A 19185-nucleotide genomic window follows, 5' to 3' on the forward strand; every position below is an offset into this window, starting at 1 on the left:
AAGTAGGGGCCGGACGGGGAGGCCAGAGGGGGGCCCTAGACAGCTGTCCCGGTGGGCCCCGGGCCCCCCAGTCCGACACTGTTCAGAGATGGCTGTAGCCCATGGTTCTAGTAGTGGCCTGAGCCAATAAACACAGTGTACTTGGGCCTAATGAACTTAATTATGAAATTACTACATCCCAACAACAAAGTATTTTCTTCTTAACTGCGACAGGAGTTGTTTGAAAGTTTCAGTGCAGTTGGGCGCCTTTAATGAATCAGTCACAATTGCATTTGACACAATTTTGCAGTTGCAATTACACTGGGAAACACTGCTGGGCAGATGAAAAACATAGAGACCCACTTATTAAAGGTCAAATTATAGTGGTATGAGAGCTTTTTGAAACTGTGATTAAATTCATTGGGGGTCATTTATCAACACTGGGCAAATTAGCCCATGGGCAGTAACCCACGGCAACCAATCAAATTGCTGCATTCATTGTTCTACTTGCAGCTGGCTTTGAAAAGCTAATCACTGATTGGTTGCTATAGGTAACTGCCCATGGGCAAATTTGCCCAGTGTTGATAAATAAGCCCCATTTTCTCTAAAACCATGACTGCCATGATATCAAAAAATCTGATTATAAACATAAACAGAAAAAAACACTGAAAATACGAAAACCCTTTAAAATGTTAGTTTTTTAGACAATTATTAAAAAAGGTTCAAAAGGATCAGCAGAGATCCGATTGACTACTATAGGACCTTGACTGCTTTTACTTGGCAAAGCCAATAATAACAATTAAATATTGAATTTCAGGTCACTTAACAACAGTAATCTGCTGTGAATGCACTGATTGTTGATTTGTAGATCTGTACCATCATGTTAAACATACATTTTGCTAGTAATATAAAGGGACTGGGATATATGCCAAATAATTAGCATTTACTAACCAATTACAGTTTACATTTATAAAATGTTTTGTTTACAGAGAATATCCATTCTAGAAGGACACATTGATTACAAAGCTGGTGGAATGATTTGTCACTGTCCAGAATAAATGAACTGTGAACTTCATTTGTACAGAGTGTGTTCAGCTGTTTTCATTAAGGGAATTGTTTGCCAAAGAATAAAAAGCATGACCCACATTATATGTAGTGCTGTCCTATTCCAATAGTCTCCTCGACTGGCTGCTGTGAAAAAGAAAATAGCTTATGAATTCTTTATTGAATTCTTTCATAATTATGCAAAATTCACCAAGTGGTTTGATGGGAAGCCCGGGATAATGGCTACTCAATAGCTGCTCTGTTTTATAATTATTACTAGGATAATATAATCCTGGAGTAATGAGCCTGTTGACTACTCCCTTGTGCAGGAGGTGAAAGGTACAGAGAGCAGCTGGTTCAATAAAACTTTGTGTTACCGCACACCTCCTTCCACTTATTCTGCGTAGTGGTGCTGGTCCACCGTTGACCTTGCCAGGTCACCTTACTGCTTTGTAGTTTCGAAAAACGGTCCGCACACAACAATATTGCAGTCGGGGATTGTGCCCCTTTTATTAATGCCACCAACAATAAATATTCAACGTTTCGGGGGGACACAGCCTCCCTGAAGAAGGGAGGCTGTGTCCCCCCGAAATGTTGAATATTTATTGTTGGTGGCATTAATAAAAGGGGCACAATCCCCGACTGCAATATTGGTGTGTGCGGACCGTTTTTCGAAACTACAAAACAGAGAGCAGCTGCACAGGTGCAAGGTAGTTATTTATTTAACTGTCTTTAAGGGAAAATGTCCTTTGCCTCTTGTACTTGTATCCTTTGTCACTCCTGCTTTGTGTGTCTTACATAATGTGCATTGATGGGTGGGGTGCTAACATTTAGGGGTAGGGCCGTGGTGTAAGTGGCAAGGGTATGAAGTATTGGGTTGGCCTGTCTGGCACCCAAAATCCAGAACCAATGCTAGGCTACCTGGTCTCCGCTCTTGCTTCGCCTTTAACAGCCGCCTTTCACCTCGGGAGGAGCCCTTGGCTAATTGGATGCCGCCAGGTCTTATAAAGAGAGGAGCCAAGCTAAAGGTTATCGATGAGCACAGGGGCAAGATCATTAGCAAAATCTTTTGGGCAGAAGGTCACAATACAGGGAGCAGACAGAAAGCGTAGTCAAAACCAGGCTGGGTTGGTGCAGGCGGATCAAGAGTCAGACAGGCACGGGTCAGAATACAGATTTCAGAATAGTCGGTTACCAGGCAGGGGTCAGGATCACGGAAGTCAGATTATTCAGGCAGGCAGGGGTCAAAACAGGAATCTGATACAAGACAATAACAGGAACGCGCCCAGGAACTCACGAAGACGAACCACATAATGGGCAATGAACACAATACTGAAGTCCCTTTAAATCCAGTCTGAATTTGGCGCCATGCGTGCTGACGTCACGCCCCAGCGTCACTGCGCCTTTAAGAAGAGGACGTACGCGTGTCCCCGCCGACCCCTTGGAACCCCTAGACCACCAGGTTGAGTAGTCGTTACACTGGGTTTTAGGTCCTGTCAGGACTTATAATTATATTTAATTCCTGAGTCACAGAGTTATTACACAATTTATATTATAAAAATATTATTTGTTTTTAGTAGCATACTTTTTTAAAATGGGAATTAAACAGCGAATCCACAAAACTGCATTTAGTAGTGGCATCATTATATATCAACTGTAGGACCCGCACTCCCTCCCTCCATTAAATTGTGATACATTTTATTAAAAACAAATTTGCACATTGTACAGAGATTATGTTTTAAATACCCTTAATACCATATCAGTGTAAAAAGGCACAATTACATTAGATAGATAGATAGATAGATAGATAGATAGATGATAGATAGATAGATAGATAGATAGATAGATAGATAGATAGATAGATAGATAGATAGATAGATAGATAGATGATAGATAGATAGATAGATAGATAGATAGATAGATAGATAGATAGATAGATAGATAGATAGATAGATAAAAAGTGTTTGTGATACCTGATATCCACTGCCTTCCATTTCTTCAGCAGTCGAGACTTGGAGGAAATCAAAAGGCCAATGGCGTTTTTATAATCCTTTCCTCTAAGCTGCTCTGTCAAGAGTTCCAGAATCCTTTGCCTTTGATGCCAGCATTCAAGTTCAGTTAACGGTGTACTTGCAATATCCAGCACCCTAAAAGACAACAATGTCTGCTACTATGGCTTTAAGTATGCTATGTTAATTATACAGAATGTATGCATCTTATATGCATTAATTAAAGTGATATTTATTGTAGCAAATTTTACAATGACTGAAGGCTTCTAAACTATACTGACTATAGCTATTGAGTTATTAAAGTTGAATAAAGGCAAACTATAAATTTTATCAAAACTTACAGTAAAATACACTATTTGGCTACCTACTACAGGCTTGTCTGGACTAAATGGTGCTGGTCTTCCAGGTGCTTTGTGTCAGATACACCCTGAATATATGCAAGAAATGGAGTGCCGCACACATCTCTTCTGTTTTTCTGTTTTTTTGTAAATGTTTGGCATATACAACTTTTTGATATCCAGGACTTTAAGGGGGTTATTTATTAAACCTCGTATTTTTCTGGTTGGGCTTTTTGGGCCAAAACTAGAATTTTTCAAGAAAAAAAAAACTTACATCTTTAGAGATTTTTTTATACCCCAATGTTCTAAACAGTCCTAATCTGCCATCTCATACCTGACGAGGTCCTGTATAAGTCAATGGGAGAGGCACATATTCCAAATTTAAGTTATCATGATCTTCAGTGGGTTTAGCCCGAAAATCTGATTTTTTCAGGGTTTTCTGGAAAAAACTTGAAAAAAAACTGAGCTCTATCGGAGAAAAGCCTGAAAAAATCTTACAATTTGAGTTTTTGCTCGAAGTTTTCAAAGTTTTTATCAATCCAATTAAAACTAGTTAATTTCATTTATTAATAAATAAGGCAAATTGGGCATGGGGGTTTGGTCGAGCTTTTTTATTGGGACAATGAGATAAATTCAGATTTTAGTAAATAACCCCTTAATCTATATTCTAATTACTACCTAAAATAGAATATTGTCAAACTGACATATACCTATCAATATATATTGCTATCTTTACCTTGAGTCACTATTTAGTTTACTTCTACACCCACTTGACCATGCCCCTGATCATCCCAACCCTACATCTGATCTACTTAACCCCAAGTCAATCTACCCATACTTATGTGAAAATAACCCTGTTCACCCCTCCCCCCCCCCAACTCTGATTGCAGTCCTCAGTGTTGAAGTAAAACATTTAAATTTTTGGACTAGTACTCAAAATATGAATGTTCAGTATGGGATTATCAAATTGCACAAACTAATTTGAAACCCTGTTAAATATGGAATGGTTTATGTGATATATTTTTACAGAGATCTACGGTGTTCATGGGGTATTCAAAATTACCCTTTAAATAAAAATTAATTTATCAACATGTGTGTTTATAATCATGGTGTCTGGGCAGTCCCAATATTTTAGGAAATGTTCCCTATGGAAACATTAAGAGTTGAGCAGTAGTTTGGAAGTATCTACTGAATTATTTAAAAAAAAACAAAAAACATTATTATTAATATATTAAATAGATGCCGAGGCATTTTAGCCACATTTCTTTAAAAGTAACCTACTATAATTTGTTAGACGAAACATGATATTACAGAACACTGTTCTATAAGTAATGGGTCTGGCAAAGTAATATTAACCATTATCTATATTTTATTTATTATGAATTAAACATTAGCAAAGATGGAAGGCCAGAAAAAAAATCCCATAAAATAAACATATTCATTTTCACAGATTACCTTTCATCTACAGCTTCCATCAAAATTTGCTCAATGGTTTTCATCCATTCAGAAACCAGACCTTCGTTTTCATTAACCAGCTCAGAATCCACAATGGCAGATCTCTGTTGCAAAAAATCAATGCTCACACTGTGCTGTGGTCTTCTCAATATCTGTATAACAAATAGTAATTTTACAAGCAGTTAAAATAAACATCCTATGATTCTTCTTTTTGGTAGGGAATATAATTCTATGATAATAATGTACTTTCCAATCCTTATAATGGCTAGGGTTTTTCCTACACTTAGCAGGAAAAGGCCCAGAATCATATAAATAATGTGTTCCTTTATTGAAGTTTACATCCATTTTTTAAACATTATGTGGGATATTCTAGTAAAACATATACTGTACACTGTGAAAATTCCTTTGTGCAAAAATGGTTTCCTACGGTCAAATTCGATATAGTTTTTACATACTCAGAAGGTTTTTATCAAGCCCATGTGCCAATGGAATAAAGCTGTTTAGTTTACCCCAATGAGCAGCATATGGAATACGTCTAACTGAAATATTTGTTATTTTTCAATCAAAAAGTAAGCCCACCTTTTAGCAGGCCGTAAAGATACACTATCCACAATTAAAATTAGCAGTATAATAACTGGCTAATGAAGACTATTACATAGTGAATTCAAATTTAAAGAGTACATTTATTTACTTATTCATGTATTTTTTCTATTTATATATTTTTTCTATTTCCCCTATGCATACAAAGCAACAAATTCATATATATGTTTATATTCTGTAGTCCTTAGCCGAGCCAGGCTAAGATCTAATGGATGAGTTCACTCAATGAGCAGACTGTTTGACCACCGAGATGGTTTCCCAGGCTGGACTGGTTAAGTCAGCAACCAATGTAAGCCCTTGTGTGAAAGGCTTTAATAGCAAGTTTCTGTGTGTAGATGGAACAGAGCCTTTGTGTGGTCTACAGGATTGCTTTTAGTAAGTGCCAAAACCTACACTGGAACTTAACATTAGTACTGTGGTTGGGTACCCTGATAGCAAAAACAAAAATAAGAACTTGTGGCATCAACAAATCATAGAGAGATATTTTATGCAAAACTAAAACAACAAGCAGGAATTATGTAAGACCATAAACAGAGGTTTAAAGCTATGATAGTTATTATAAAATAATTCTCATAAACATTGAATTCTTTACTAAAGATCATACTGGGCACGTGGCAACATCATGATCCTTCTTATAATGTTAAAGTCAGATTTATTAATAACCTCCATACGCACAATAGTCTGCTTTCTTTTATGATTGGTTTAGTGAGAGACAGATTCATTTGTTACAAAAGGGAATGTCAGACTTTTCCATTGTCTCGAAATTGTGTCGAAAATTATTGCTATTAAAATATTTGCCTAGGTATCGCTTAAACCCTGGTAATGCAAATAGATGCCTTAACATTAGCATTTCTGAATGTTTTTTTTATTACACAGCAAACTGATTTAATGGCAGCTTTAACCCCATATAAAGATATTGGAATTGTTGCAGCTCTATTTCATTACAGTTACCTGGTGCTTATCAGTTGTAGTGATACTTGTAGCTTCCTCAATAGCTGCAACATATTTCTCTAAACCAGACAAAAAAATGGTGACATTCTCAGGGCTGCAAGATCCCCAGTTTTTCTGAGCACGTAGGACTGGGATATAAAGATCATTTAAAAGGCATCTGAGACTCTCCAGAGGGTTGTCCTTTATTTCCCCACAGAAGATTTCCCGCTCCATTTGAGTAGAGTCAACATCATGGTTTGTCTGAAAAAAAGGACAAATGCTATTATTATAATATATAACAAAACTTACGGGCAGATTTATTAAGGGTTGAGTTGTGTTTTCCAAGAAAAATGTGAGTTTTCAATGGTATGTTTGGGTCAAAAATCGATATTTCAGGTTAGAAAAAATTAGAATTTTCTGACATTTATTATACCCCGAGCCTGAAAATAGCTTGAATCTGAAAATACACCATCTAAAACCTGTCAAGGTCATGTAGGACACAGTGGCAGAGGTCCCTTGAACCTCGATTGTTGTTAACCCCGATTTCACTGAATCAAGTTTTGTACATTTGAGCTTTTCTTAAATACAGAAACCATTCGAGTTGTGAGTTCATTTTAGTTCATTTGAGGTATAAAAAGCTCACAAAGCTCTAAAATGCAACCTTTATTAAATAACCCCCTTAGTGATTATATGTGTATTGATGATACTTCCAAGCCCATAGCCGTTCCAGGATTATGTTGGACACCAATCAACAATCTATCCAATTCAATAGTAACAGGATATTTTCCTCAGTTGCAATCTGGGGTCAGCATATGATGTATACCAAATGGGTTCATCAGTTATGCAAGTTTTCTGTTTCAGCATATCAGCAGTGATGCAGATGAACCACAATTTTACTAGTCAAACCACAGAGTAGGAGGCCTACATATTCCCTAGTGATTATAGGTTTTGGCTGGAAATGGGCTGTAGTGTATGCATATGGTGTGCATGTGGCCTACTTAAAGGTGTGGTATAATTTAACTTTTTGTATAATGTAAACCAGTGTTTCTCAACCCATTAAGCCAGCCTTATGGCATTTCTGGTGAGGCTGAACTGGATTTCTTGCCCATGATCTAAGGCAACTGATTTAGGATTTTATGAGCGTATTGTAATGTAATAAAAATCTTAATCCTATCCTGAAGTTGTTAAACATAGTTAAGTTGGGTTGAAAAAACCATAGTCCATCAAGTTCAACCCCTCTAAATGAAATCCAGTGCACATATATATACACATACTTATACCCACCTATCTACAATATACACTCACATATATAAACTATATATACCAATATCTATACTATTTGTAGATTTAGTATAATATCAATAGCCTTTGATATTATGCTTCTTCAAAAAAATCATCTAAGCCCCTCTTATTCTGGTTACATGTTTTTTCTGTGGAGGCAAAGTAAAAATATATTATATTTTCACAAACATCTGACCCTAAATATAAGTACTGTAGTGATACTTCAAATTATGGGGTATGGGAACTATCTTATTAGAAGAATTATGGCACTAGGAGACTAGTGGAACCTGCTCCAAGTATGAAATAATGAAATCTGATTGGAAGATGAGTAATAATGAGTTGACCTCGATAGAAACATAAGTAGTAAATGATAATCAACAGCAGCATTATATTGTATCAGTTGGAATCTGTTTTCTGAATAGGTTTATCTTCCAAAATGTTCATTCTACAGCTATCCTTGTTGACACTGTTGGCACTGTTAATAGATATTTACATGATTAGCTTTAAGGATTTTTGTGTTCCTGATCACTATGAGAATCCAGCAGGTGCAGCATTACTTTATATAACCTGAACAGTTTCATGAGATACTACACTATATTTTTGTTTCCTGACATCTTTTTCATTTACTTTGAATTCAACCCTTTTGGTGCTGATAAAGATGCTCTGGAAAAAATTAATTCTGAACATGTAAAGGTGAGTAGGACAACTTTCTAATATGAAAAGAGGACACATACTGTCATCCCCCAGTAAAGATATAATGGACTTTCACTTGAACTACAACAGGCAAACATTGATATAACTGAATTATTTAGTTTAGCAATGATGTTATGCTTCCAATGTATTGTATTCATTTTTTTGTCTGATTATGATTTATATATCAGATAAATTGTTATAGGCTTGAAGTCCCTTAAAGCTTCATGTATAAAAAAATGTTTATTCAGGATTTTATCTTTAAAACTTAGACCTAATGATCTGCATAGTAAAAACAGGTTATATTATATTTTATATACAGGTATAGGATCCCTTACCGATATCCAGAAAGCTCTGAATTACAGAATGGCTGTCTCCCATAGACTCCATTTTGTCCAAATAATCTATATTTTTAAAAATGATTTCCTTTTTCTCTGTAATAATAAAACAGTAGCTTGTACTTGATCCCAACTAAGATTGGGTCGATGTGGATTTTCAAATTAGATGACTCCCAGAGGCCTTAATGAAACGCTCCCCATGTCCCCATTCTACTAATCTGTGGTCTGGCGGCAAGTAACTCTCTGACTGAACAACAGGAGTTGTAGTAACTTTTCTTTCTACTAAATAGGATATTTGATATGCGCTGAACTTGTAACATTATGGATACTTAGGGGCACATTTACTATGGGTCGAATATCGAGGGTTAATTAACCCTCAATAAATCGACCATCAAAGTAAAATCCTTCGACTTCGCATATCGAAGGATTTACCGCATTTCGTTCGATCGAACGATCGAAGGAAAAATCGTTCGATCAAACGATTAAATCCTTCTAATCGAACGATTTTCTTTCGATCAGAAATTATTTAGAAAGCCTATGGGGACCTTCCCCATAGGCTAACATTGGTGCTCGGTAGGTTTTAGGTGGCGAAGTAGAAACAGACGTTTCGTCCCCATTGGGACCTTTATCAAGGTCCACCTTGATAAAGGTCCCAATGGGGATCGAAACGTTGGTTTTGCATACTATGTAACAATATAACAATTTTTTTCATCACATGAAGACCCTTGGTGCTGTTTTTTTGTTCTTTTTTGTATAGATAGATAGATAGATAGATAGATAGATAGATAGATAGATAGATAGATAGATAGATAGATAGATAGATAGATAGATAGATATTCTGGATTACAGGCGGTGTGCTAGACACACCATAACTTTTAAGGAGAATTGGTATAGCTATATATGATAGAAACATTAAGTTATTGTCTGCGCATAAGTCAGTCCATCTCCCACAATAACCATGTTTACAGCCACTACTGTAATTTGGTTAGCATGTGATTACTACCTCTGGGCGTAGAAAGAAGAGTATAGTAGGAAAGGCCATTCTTTCAGTCATATTTTCCATTCTCTGCAGATCAGACAGGAGGTGCAGTTGGCATCTTGATTTATTTGTTTCGTTCTTAGTTTCAGCAAAGAAAAACAGTGCCTGGATTCCTCCAACTAATGAGAAAAAAGCATGGATGTTTATTTTTAACAATAACTGCAAAAGTCAGCTATTCATCTGAAATCTATTTTTTTTTTAACAACTATTTTCTAAAAATAATTATACATTTGTGTTTCTTAATACAAAAAACATGTTACTAAACAGAGATTAAGAACAATTGTACATTTTGTGCCAATGGTTAGCACAATGATTTGTGCCAGTTATAGAATAACACAAGTGGAAGGGCAAATGGAATGACTGAGGATCATATAGGCGGCCTGTTGTCTTCTGCCAAGTCAAAATATATCTGAATGAACCCTAGATGAAACCAGTCAGAAAGATAATTGCATTAGTTCTGCGCAAGGGCTGTCCCTAGAAAGGTTAAATAGGCTCTCAGTTATCTAGGGTTGTATTGGCACCTTCATTAAAGAAAAAGTACTGATTCAGTGATATGTGAAGGCCCATGTGAAAGTTTCATGAAGTGGTTTTTCAGCCTCTTCAAATGAAATAAAGTCAAAGCAATGCTTAGTGCTCATTTGAGTTCAGCTGAGGTGGGAAATGGTAATACAGAATGGGAGAGGGGTGCTAATTGAAGCCCTTGGCTAGGGTGCCAAACTACCTTGATCCGGCCCTGCTGCCAAGATTATTACTACAAGAGCCTAAACTGATCCTTTGCAATCCATTTCAAACATAAACATGTGACTCACTCCTTGTATAAAAAAGTGAAAGTGAAATTAGATCATTCTCACAAATTAAAGCTAAGCCATGAGGAGTCCAATAAATGTAGATAAAATATGGAAAGCGATGGATATGTAGGATGAAATTGTGTGCACTTGTAAAATGTAGCATTTCTCTGCTTGCACATTTTGTTTAGAGCAGCTGTTTTCCATTTAATGCTTCCGAATCCCAGGCCCAGATATGTGGGAAGTACACACCTTAAAAATGATTAATCGTGAATTACCATTATCATTATAATATAACTCATTAATGAAGTCTGCTTGTTATGCCACACATGCAATATAACCTGCAGTGCAAGCTGTCTCATAGGAAACCATAGCAGCAGACAATTTTATAGTGCTTTTGCTAGTAAGAGAGATGTAGTCCAACAACACAGTGTAAAAAATTCACAAAGGGGTTGTTCACCTTTGAGTTTACTTTAATGATATAGAGAGTGATATTCTGAGACAATTTGCAATGGGATTTCATTTTTGATTATTTGTGGTTTTTGAGTTATTTAGCTCTTTATTCAGCAGCTCTCCAGTTTGCAATTTCAGCAATCTGGTTGCCAGGGTCCAAATTACCCTAGCAACCCTGCACTGATTTCAATAAGAGACTGGAATATGAATAGGAGAGGTCTGAAAAGAAAGATGAGCAATAAAAAGTAACAATAACAATAAATGTGTAGTCTTACAGAACATTTGTTTTTTAGATGGGATCAGTGCCCCCCATTTGAAAGCTGGAAAGAGTCAGCAGAAGTCATCATCATCATCATCAGGGGCGTAACAACAGCACACCGCCCTCCCGCCAGAGTAATATTTGGATTGCACGTTGAACATTGGGAATCCTGCATGCACCCCGACCCCCCGCCACTCATGCCGAGGTGCATGCGCATCAGTTTAAAGAAGAAGAAATAGGAGGAGAGGGGGATTTCAACACTATAGCGGAAGCAGGGCTCCCCTTTTCCCTGGATCCCCCTGCTACTGCGGGGTCTGCTTCCTCTATAGTTACGCCAGTGATCATCATCATTATTTATTTACATACTGTAGATCCAGTAAGATACTCCTTGTTTTACATTAATTTATAACAAACAGTGTAGGATCATCATTTGAGAGAACACTGGTTGTAACCTAGTATAAACATATCTGCTCAGTCAGCTCTGTTAGATGCACTAGTGAGATCACATTGACTTTTACTGGGCTTGTTTAAAATTGGAAAACTAAAAAGCTGTAAATTGGACTTTGTGTAAATATGATCAGCGCACAAACCACATCCTATTTGCTTATTTCTTTGTTTTCCATGATGTCAGTACATTTAGAATCTGCTGGCAGATACCCCTTTGTGGCCCATTGTTTATAAGATAATATAATTCAAATAACACAAGCTTTTCCCAGTCTTTAACCCTTAGCATGACAAATCTGATTTTAGCATTCCTCCCTCAGATAACTCAAAGCATGATCAGGAATTATAGTGTACAGTACAGTGTAACTTTTACTAACCCTGTAGAAACCTGTTAATTAGATGAAGATTTTCTGCTTGCAAGAAAAATGTTTCTAATGCAGTCGATGCATCTTCCTGTCCTCCAATCTGAAAGGTCTCCTGCACTTTTCCTGCTATCCACCAGTGCCTCTCATCCATTTTTCACTTTATATTCCACGTAGCAATATCCCAACTGTTCGAAAAGAGAGTGTAGGGCTGCACTCTGTTTATTTAAAAAGCTAAATCTGTTGTCAGGGCCAACAGTAAACAGTCCTAACAAATACAATGGTTGTAGCCCTAAAGCAGTAAGCCTTTCTTTAACTCCTGCTGGGACAGAACAAAGGGGCCTGTTTGAATTAACCCCTGACAGAATAAGGCCTGTAAAAACTGTAAACTTTTATTATGTTTTAAATAGCAGAAACTTACCTGAAATATACCTACAACTTGTTATTGCAAGATGTATTTCATATATTGTATTTTCCCTTTGTTAAATAATTATAATTCCTATGTACTTTTTATTAGTGCTGACCAATAGTAAAAATGTACTATATTACTATTTATGCCACTGTAGAGATGTTTCGTTTGATTTTTGTTTGCACCCCCCTTACGCAAACAAACCTTCTCATAATATAAGTACACTCAAATCTACTTATTTCAGACTCCAATAAAGTCTTTTTTTTTTTTAAATAATAGCATGCCTTTGAATTAGGTTTGCCCAGTGGTGTAACCAAGGACCGGAGGAAAACGGGGGCCCAGACCGGGGGCGGGGGGGTCAGCTTCCTCTATAGCAGTGATTCCCCAACTCCTTGGATGTTGTTCCCAATGGCCTCAAAGCAGGTGCTTATTTTTGAATTGCTGGAATTGCTGAGGCAATTGCATGACATACAGTATGTAAGACATTGGAGAAAAGCCAATCCTCTACCCTCTGCTCCCTGAATGTGTTTGCACATATTGGGGCATATTTACTAAAGGGCGAAGTGGCTAACGGTAGCAACTTTTTGACAGAAATCACATCTGCAGGGACATCGCCAATTCACTAACAGGTGCAGACGACAATTCGCTAGCAAAAGAGACCGTCACTAGCGTTCGCACTCTATCGACAGTCGATTTTTCGCTCTGGCAAATGGTCGTTGCTCCACAAATTCACTAAATTGCGGATTTTACTGAACGTTACCTCTATCGCCAGAGTTTCCTTTTGCCACCTCAGACCAGGCAAACTGCTGAAACGAAACTATATCTCCCTCAATCTGATGTCAGTTCAGGGCTGATCCTATCAAATGTGGGGCCCAATTGGGACCATGTTGGCGGGGCCCCTAGACAAAGTGTTGCTGGCTACTGACACACCAAGTATTTAGGAAAATAAGGGCATACAGGCACAAAATAGAAAGGAAAGGGGCAGACAAGGTAAGAGAGTGAGAGGGATGAAATAGGGGCACATAATAGGGGCACAAAGGGTAAGAGAGAGAGGGAGGAAATAGGAGAGTGGACTGGGCCAATTAGTTTGGGGCAGGCTGGGCCGATTCAGCTTGGGAGCAGGCTTGGTTGGATTGGGGGCAGGCAGGGCCTATCAAGGTTGGAGGAAAGCTGGGCCTATGAGAGTTGGGGGCAGGCTAGACCTATGGAGTTGGGGGATAGGCTGGCTTATCAGAGTTGGAAGTGAGCTGGACCTATGGATTTGGGGATGGGCTGAACTCTCAAAGTTGGGGGCAGGCCAGGCAGCATCATGTGCTGAGGGAAATATTATCTGTGCTGCCCTGTGGTGCGGGGCCCCCAGAGGTGCGGGGCCCTATTGGGCCCAATTGGTCCAATAGGCCTAAGGCCGGCCCTGTGTCAGTTACATCATATCCTGTATTCCGGAAAAGTCATAAAAAGTGTAAAAAACCCAGGCGACTTTTCAATTTAAAAGCGGGATTGCCTTCAAAAGTCTAAACTATTAAAGATTTTTTTAACACATTTGAAGGGCATGCCACATATATTTTAGGGTGGGCTCATGTCTAGGGCATTAGAGTTGCTTTTATGTCTTTATTAAGCTCCCTTGGACATTTGTAATTAAAAGTGGCCACTTCAAGCATTTACACCAACATCTCTAAAAAAGACGCGTATACGACTTTTATGCGCCTCCCCTAGTCAAATTGACCTAAGTGTAAGATTACTAGCGAATTTTCGCTAGGTACAAACGAAAGCTAGCGAATCTTCGCTATGAAATGCTTGCACCAGCGTTCAGCGCCCAGGATGCAACCTTGGTGTAGTGGTAACGAATTTGCCCCTGGAGAAGTGGAGCGAAGTGCGCAAAGTGTTCGCTGGCGACAATTCGTTCTTTAGTGAATCTGCCCCATAGAGTGGGCTTTTGTCACAGACATGCTAATGTTTGTCAGCGCACACACTGAGAGAGAGGAAGCAGCTTTTCTCTGCTGGTGTATATACATATATGTATAGTCCCATTGGCCATTAGCATAGAGTTTAATAATAAATTAATGGAAGTCATCTGTAAGAGATAAATAGAAAGTTAATGGCTTTTTGAACAAAAGCACCATGGGGTCTGAGCTGTAAAGATAGCCTCCATAAACAGACCTACAAAATGCAGCTGTCACTCATCCCATATTTGCCAGTGATACTTTTAGGGTGGTGGCATACGGGGAGATTTAGTTGCCTGAGATAAATTTTCACTACTGCGGGTGACTAATTTCCCCGAAATGCCTATCCACCATCAAGAATGTAAATCACCGACCGAATGGCATAAGGGTCGCTTCGGTTTTTGTATGGGTCAAAATATAATGGGACTAATATAAAAATCTGATGTGTAAACTACATGGAAGATTTGCTATCCAACACAACAAGCTTGTCTGAAGGGACATGATGATTGGATTTTAAATATTGCCACTTTATGTATGAGGGAGAGTAACTAAAATAATATTTTACTTGTTTGTAATTCATACATGATACAATGTTTATGTGACAACTAATCTAACTGATTTATATGATTAAAGGATTAAAATAATTGCCTTCACTACTGCCATTGGAGTCTTTATTTTTAATGCTATAAAGAGAGCAATATGGCAGACCTCACATATGAAAAGATGCATATATCAATATGTTTTGCTAAACAGTTAAAAATAAAGCTATATAAATACTATTTATAAACAGAGTATTGTTTAATTATGAAATGTGCATTGTGTTTATAAACTCAGTAGCACAAAAACTTTTTTGAAACATGCCTCTGTGATGCTGGGACAAATAGCAAAAACATCTCGGCCATTTGCATCTGACGGGGAAGAGGGCTGCTAGATTCTAGAAAGTTGCCTTATTCTTTTGCTGGTATAGTTAAGGCATCTGATAAGTATTCTGCAATACACAGAGCAGACACTACTCCATATAATATATTGTGTTACCTAATATAATACTTTTTAACTTTCCCTTTTTTGTTAAGTTAAGATAAACTATTATCCCATCTTATGAACTTTAATGCATTGGCTGCAGTAAAGAAAAATGTCTAACCGCCTGCTCTGCTATATCTTGACTCCCTGGCTTTATGACTCCAAGGCGGGGTGCCTAGAAGTGAACTCATCAGGATTACAATAGTCATGGTGATGTCAGTGCCACAAAAATGCAAATCGTCTCTAGAGCAGGGGGGAAATCCTGAGCTGTATGTAGATTGCTGGGCTCTTTGTTTCCAAGTAGATGGGAGACCAGGGTAGTTTAAAATCTGCAGAAAATACACCATTTGTACCATCAGGCTAGATCTTTATAAATATTTTAAAAATATTTTAAGCAGAGTGCAGCAAGAAACACAGGTCAGATCAGATGTGCAACCAAAGGGTTTAGGCATCATCACACCAACCAGTCATTAGGAAACAGTAAAAACCTGCTACACAAGATATATACCTGTCCAGCAGGTTTAGGTTCCCTTTTAAAGGAACAATGAAAAATATCTTCACATTCTAGTATCTTCACAGCAATAGATATATAATAAATCTAGATACAGTATCTTGTCAGGGATACACTACTTTAATTTGAAGCTTTCCAGATATTGTTCCGCTGCACCTTCCAGAATCCCTCTAACAGCCATATGCATTCTTTCCTCTTGTAACTGAACAATTATTCTACTTTTTGTAATCATTTCTAAAAAAGCATTAAAGGGGTGGTTCACCGTTAAGTTTCAATATGTTAAAGCATGTCAATTCTAAGCAACTTTTCAATTGGTCTTCATAATTTTTTCTTCAAAAAATTCTTTTATATAGTTTTTTTAATTACTTTCCTTTTTCTTCTGACTCTTTCCAGTTTTCAAATGGGGATCATGACCCCATCTAAAAAACAAATATTCTGTAAGGCTACAAATGTATTGTTATTGTTATTCTCTAACTCAGCGAAACTGTGTTGGAATATAGTTTCACCCATGAAACTATATTCCAACACAAAACTATATTCAAACACAGTTTCGCTGAGACCGGAACTGCTCACGAGGAACACACTGCACCTGGGGAAAAAAGCACAGCCAGCACCACAATCCGAAGAAATCAGACTGACATCAAGATTCCGATCAGATGATTGATACCCTGCGTTTCAAAGGCGGCACATTTTGTAAGTACAAGCCCAGTGCGAGCCATTTAAAAGAACTCTAAGGTACTTCACTATTTGCACTTTCTGCTTAAATTAGTTACAAACCCGGTAAAAGAGACCTGAGGATTATGAGCACTAACAATTGCTACAGAATGTGAGTAGAACCACGTAGATAAAAGGAAATATCTAAGACGGTATCACACTATTAGGATATCTTTCTTTTCACAGGCACTCACCGATTTATAAAAGCGCACCACAACCTACTATTTAACTTTATTATATATCTAGGGACAAGTGGGTCCCGAATCACACTGCGGGTGCTGCTTATTAACCTTGACATAAAGCGCGGAGTCAATCCACATATCATATAAGTGTAAAGAACACAACAAAACAGTGGCGTAACTACCAGGGGTGCAGGAGTGATCGCACCAGGGCCTGCACCCCCGTGGGGCCTGCTGGAGCCTAGATAATGAATATTGCTGGTGGCTGGGCAGGGGGAGATTTTACAGCGTGCACGCCATCTGCAGTCCTTTGTGCAATTCATAGGGGGGAGGGCCTAACAGGGGTGCCCATTATGTACCAGGGTCCGTCAGTGAGTAGTAAAACCACTGCAAGAAAAGATGTTCCATTCCCTATGGAATTGCCCTAAAATAAAAGCTATGTGGAAGTAACTTGAATTGTATTTACAGAAAACATTCAAAATTAAAATAAAGGTCTCCCCACATTTAGCTTTGCTGGATTTATACAAAGAAGGTAATATTAATCCTAACTCCAAGGGGAAACACATCAAACAACTCAAAGAATTTGATTTTTTTGTGTTAGCAGCATCTTGTAAATCCACATTTTTACATTGGATTACAGAGGAACCTCCTATATTGAAAAAAATTCTGTCATCTGTGAGATCTCTTTGTCTCTAGGAGGCTTTCCTGTTTTTAAATGTAAATCTGTACCCTGTTTTGGAGCATATGTCCTGTTTCCCAGTAGTGTCCAATAGCAGGACATTTCAAGAACATAATTAGACCACATTTTATGACAGAATGAGCTCTGTACCCTGTGCTCCATTTGAGAATACGGTACCCTATCTGTGTTGTATATGTGGGCACAGGTCCAGCATCTCTAATGTCCACAGAGGGACTTTGATATTTTCTGTAGGACTCTCAGGTGAGGGTTGCAGGTAACTGCGAACGGTACATGTTTGTCTTTTTGTCCTTCCGTGTATTTTAGAAGGCTCCCCCCCCCCCGTTTTGATTGAGCTTGTATCCCAGGTTAATGAATGTTAGCTGGAGATTGGTTTGGTTCTGGTTCCTGTCCATGTCTTCAGAGCAGATACGGTTCTATCTTATGACCTAAGAATAGAAGATATGGAATTTTTAGTGTTTGGGATGGAAGTTCCCTTCTGAGGTAGGAGGGTTGGCATAAGCTTCAGTTTTATGGTTGTATGGAATGTATTGTATTTCAAGTGGAATTATCACAGGTCTTCTTCACCAGCAGTCCAGACAGAAAGTTAAGTAGTCCTCTTCCAGTATAGCTATGAAAAGATTTGCACAATGCATGTCTGACAATAAAAAAATAGAATGCTGCTAGTATTTCATGCTGGCCAAAGTTTGTTGAAAATGCAATTTCCAATTGCTTACTTAGTAATTATTGCATATACATAAATAAATGGTTGTATGACATGAGTTGCTAATGTTAGAAAGTATTTTATTCCTTTATTAAGAACCTCTGGCACCCAATGTTGTGACAACAGTGAGTGCATACAATTTTCTAACAGGAAACCCTGCAATAGGTATTGGAATATTATACATATGCTTTATGGAAAAGCGAATAGCCAAAAATTGCAGTAAAATTAGCATTTTGATACCTTGGGATAATCTGGGGTTAATTCAGGCTTTGCATAACAGTCAAGATATTCTCAGATCTTCAAATATTCTTTACTTATGACGCTTTACCCAGTGCTTATTGGCATGTCACTTTAGTGTGGAATAATGGTGATGGGAGGTTTTAACTTTATCTTTTAAAAGCATCCAAGGCTATTGATTCAGAAAAAGTGTTTATTGACCCAGGAAGTAATCTAATTGTAAGGGTCAAGAAGGAACTCATTTGTTTCTCCTCATGGGTCATTTAGCTAATGCTTCAGTGAATTTCTTTCTTCCTCTGGATCAATGTAACCTGATATGGACATCCATGGAATTTAAAACATAAGCTGAAATATTTTCATGCCATACTTTACATATTTGCAGAAGTTTTTGCGCCCCATTACATCTAATAACCAATGTCCCTGCAAGAAGTGGAGGAGTGCTCCTACAGAGCATTGAATGTCTTATTAAAGGAAAACTATACCGCCAAAATGAATACTTAAGCAACAGATAGTTTATATCAAATTGAATGACATATTAAAGAATCTTACCAAACTGGAATATATATTTACATAAATATTGCCCTTTTACATCTCTTGCCTTGAACCACCATTTCGTGACTCTATCTGTGCTGCCTCAGAGATCACCTGACCAGAAATACTACAACACTAACTGTAACAGGAAGAAGTGAGGAAGCAAAAGGCAGAACTCTGTCTGTTAATTGGCTCATGTGACCTTACATGTGGTTTGTATGTGTGCACAGTGAATCGT

General features: G+C 37.8%; 1 protein-coding gene across 1 annotated transcript in view; it reads right to left on the reverse strand.

Annotated features, from left to right (window-relative positions):
- Window positions 1-12411, reverse strand: part of LOC108704151 (dynein heavy chain 5, axonemal) — a 132351-nt gene extending 119940 nt beyond the window's left edge. Inside the window, exons 1-5 of the mRNA XM_018240559.2 lie at window positions 12022-12411; window positions 9668-9822; window positions 6377-6616; window positions 4826-4977; window positions 2997-3170 (exon numbers count right to left, since the gene is read on the reverse strand). Coding sequence (XP_018096048.2) covers window positions 2997-3170; window positions 4826-4977; window positions 6377-6616; window positions 9668-9822; window positions 12022-12160 — 860 coding nt within the window. The 5' untranslated portion in view covers window positions 12161-12411. The remainder of the gene's footprint in view (window positions 1-2996; window positions 3171-4825; window positions 4978-6376; window positions 6617-9667; window positions 9823-12021) is intronic.
- Between the last annotated feature and the right edge of the window lie 6774 nt (window positions 12412-19185).

The sequence above is a fragment of the Xenopus laevis genome, chromosome 5L (genome assembly GCF_017654675.1).
Source record: "Xenopus laevis strain J_2021 chromosome 5L, Xenopus_laevis_v10.1, whole genome shotgun sequence".
Lineage (NCBI taxonomy): Eukaryota > Metazoa > Chordata > Amphibia > Anura > Pipidae > Xenopus > Xenopus laevis.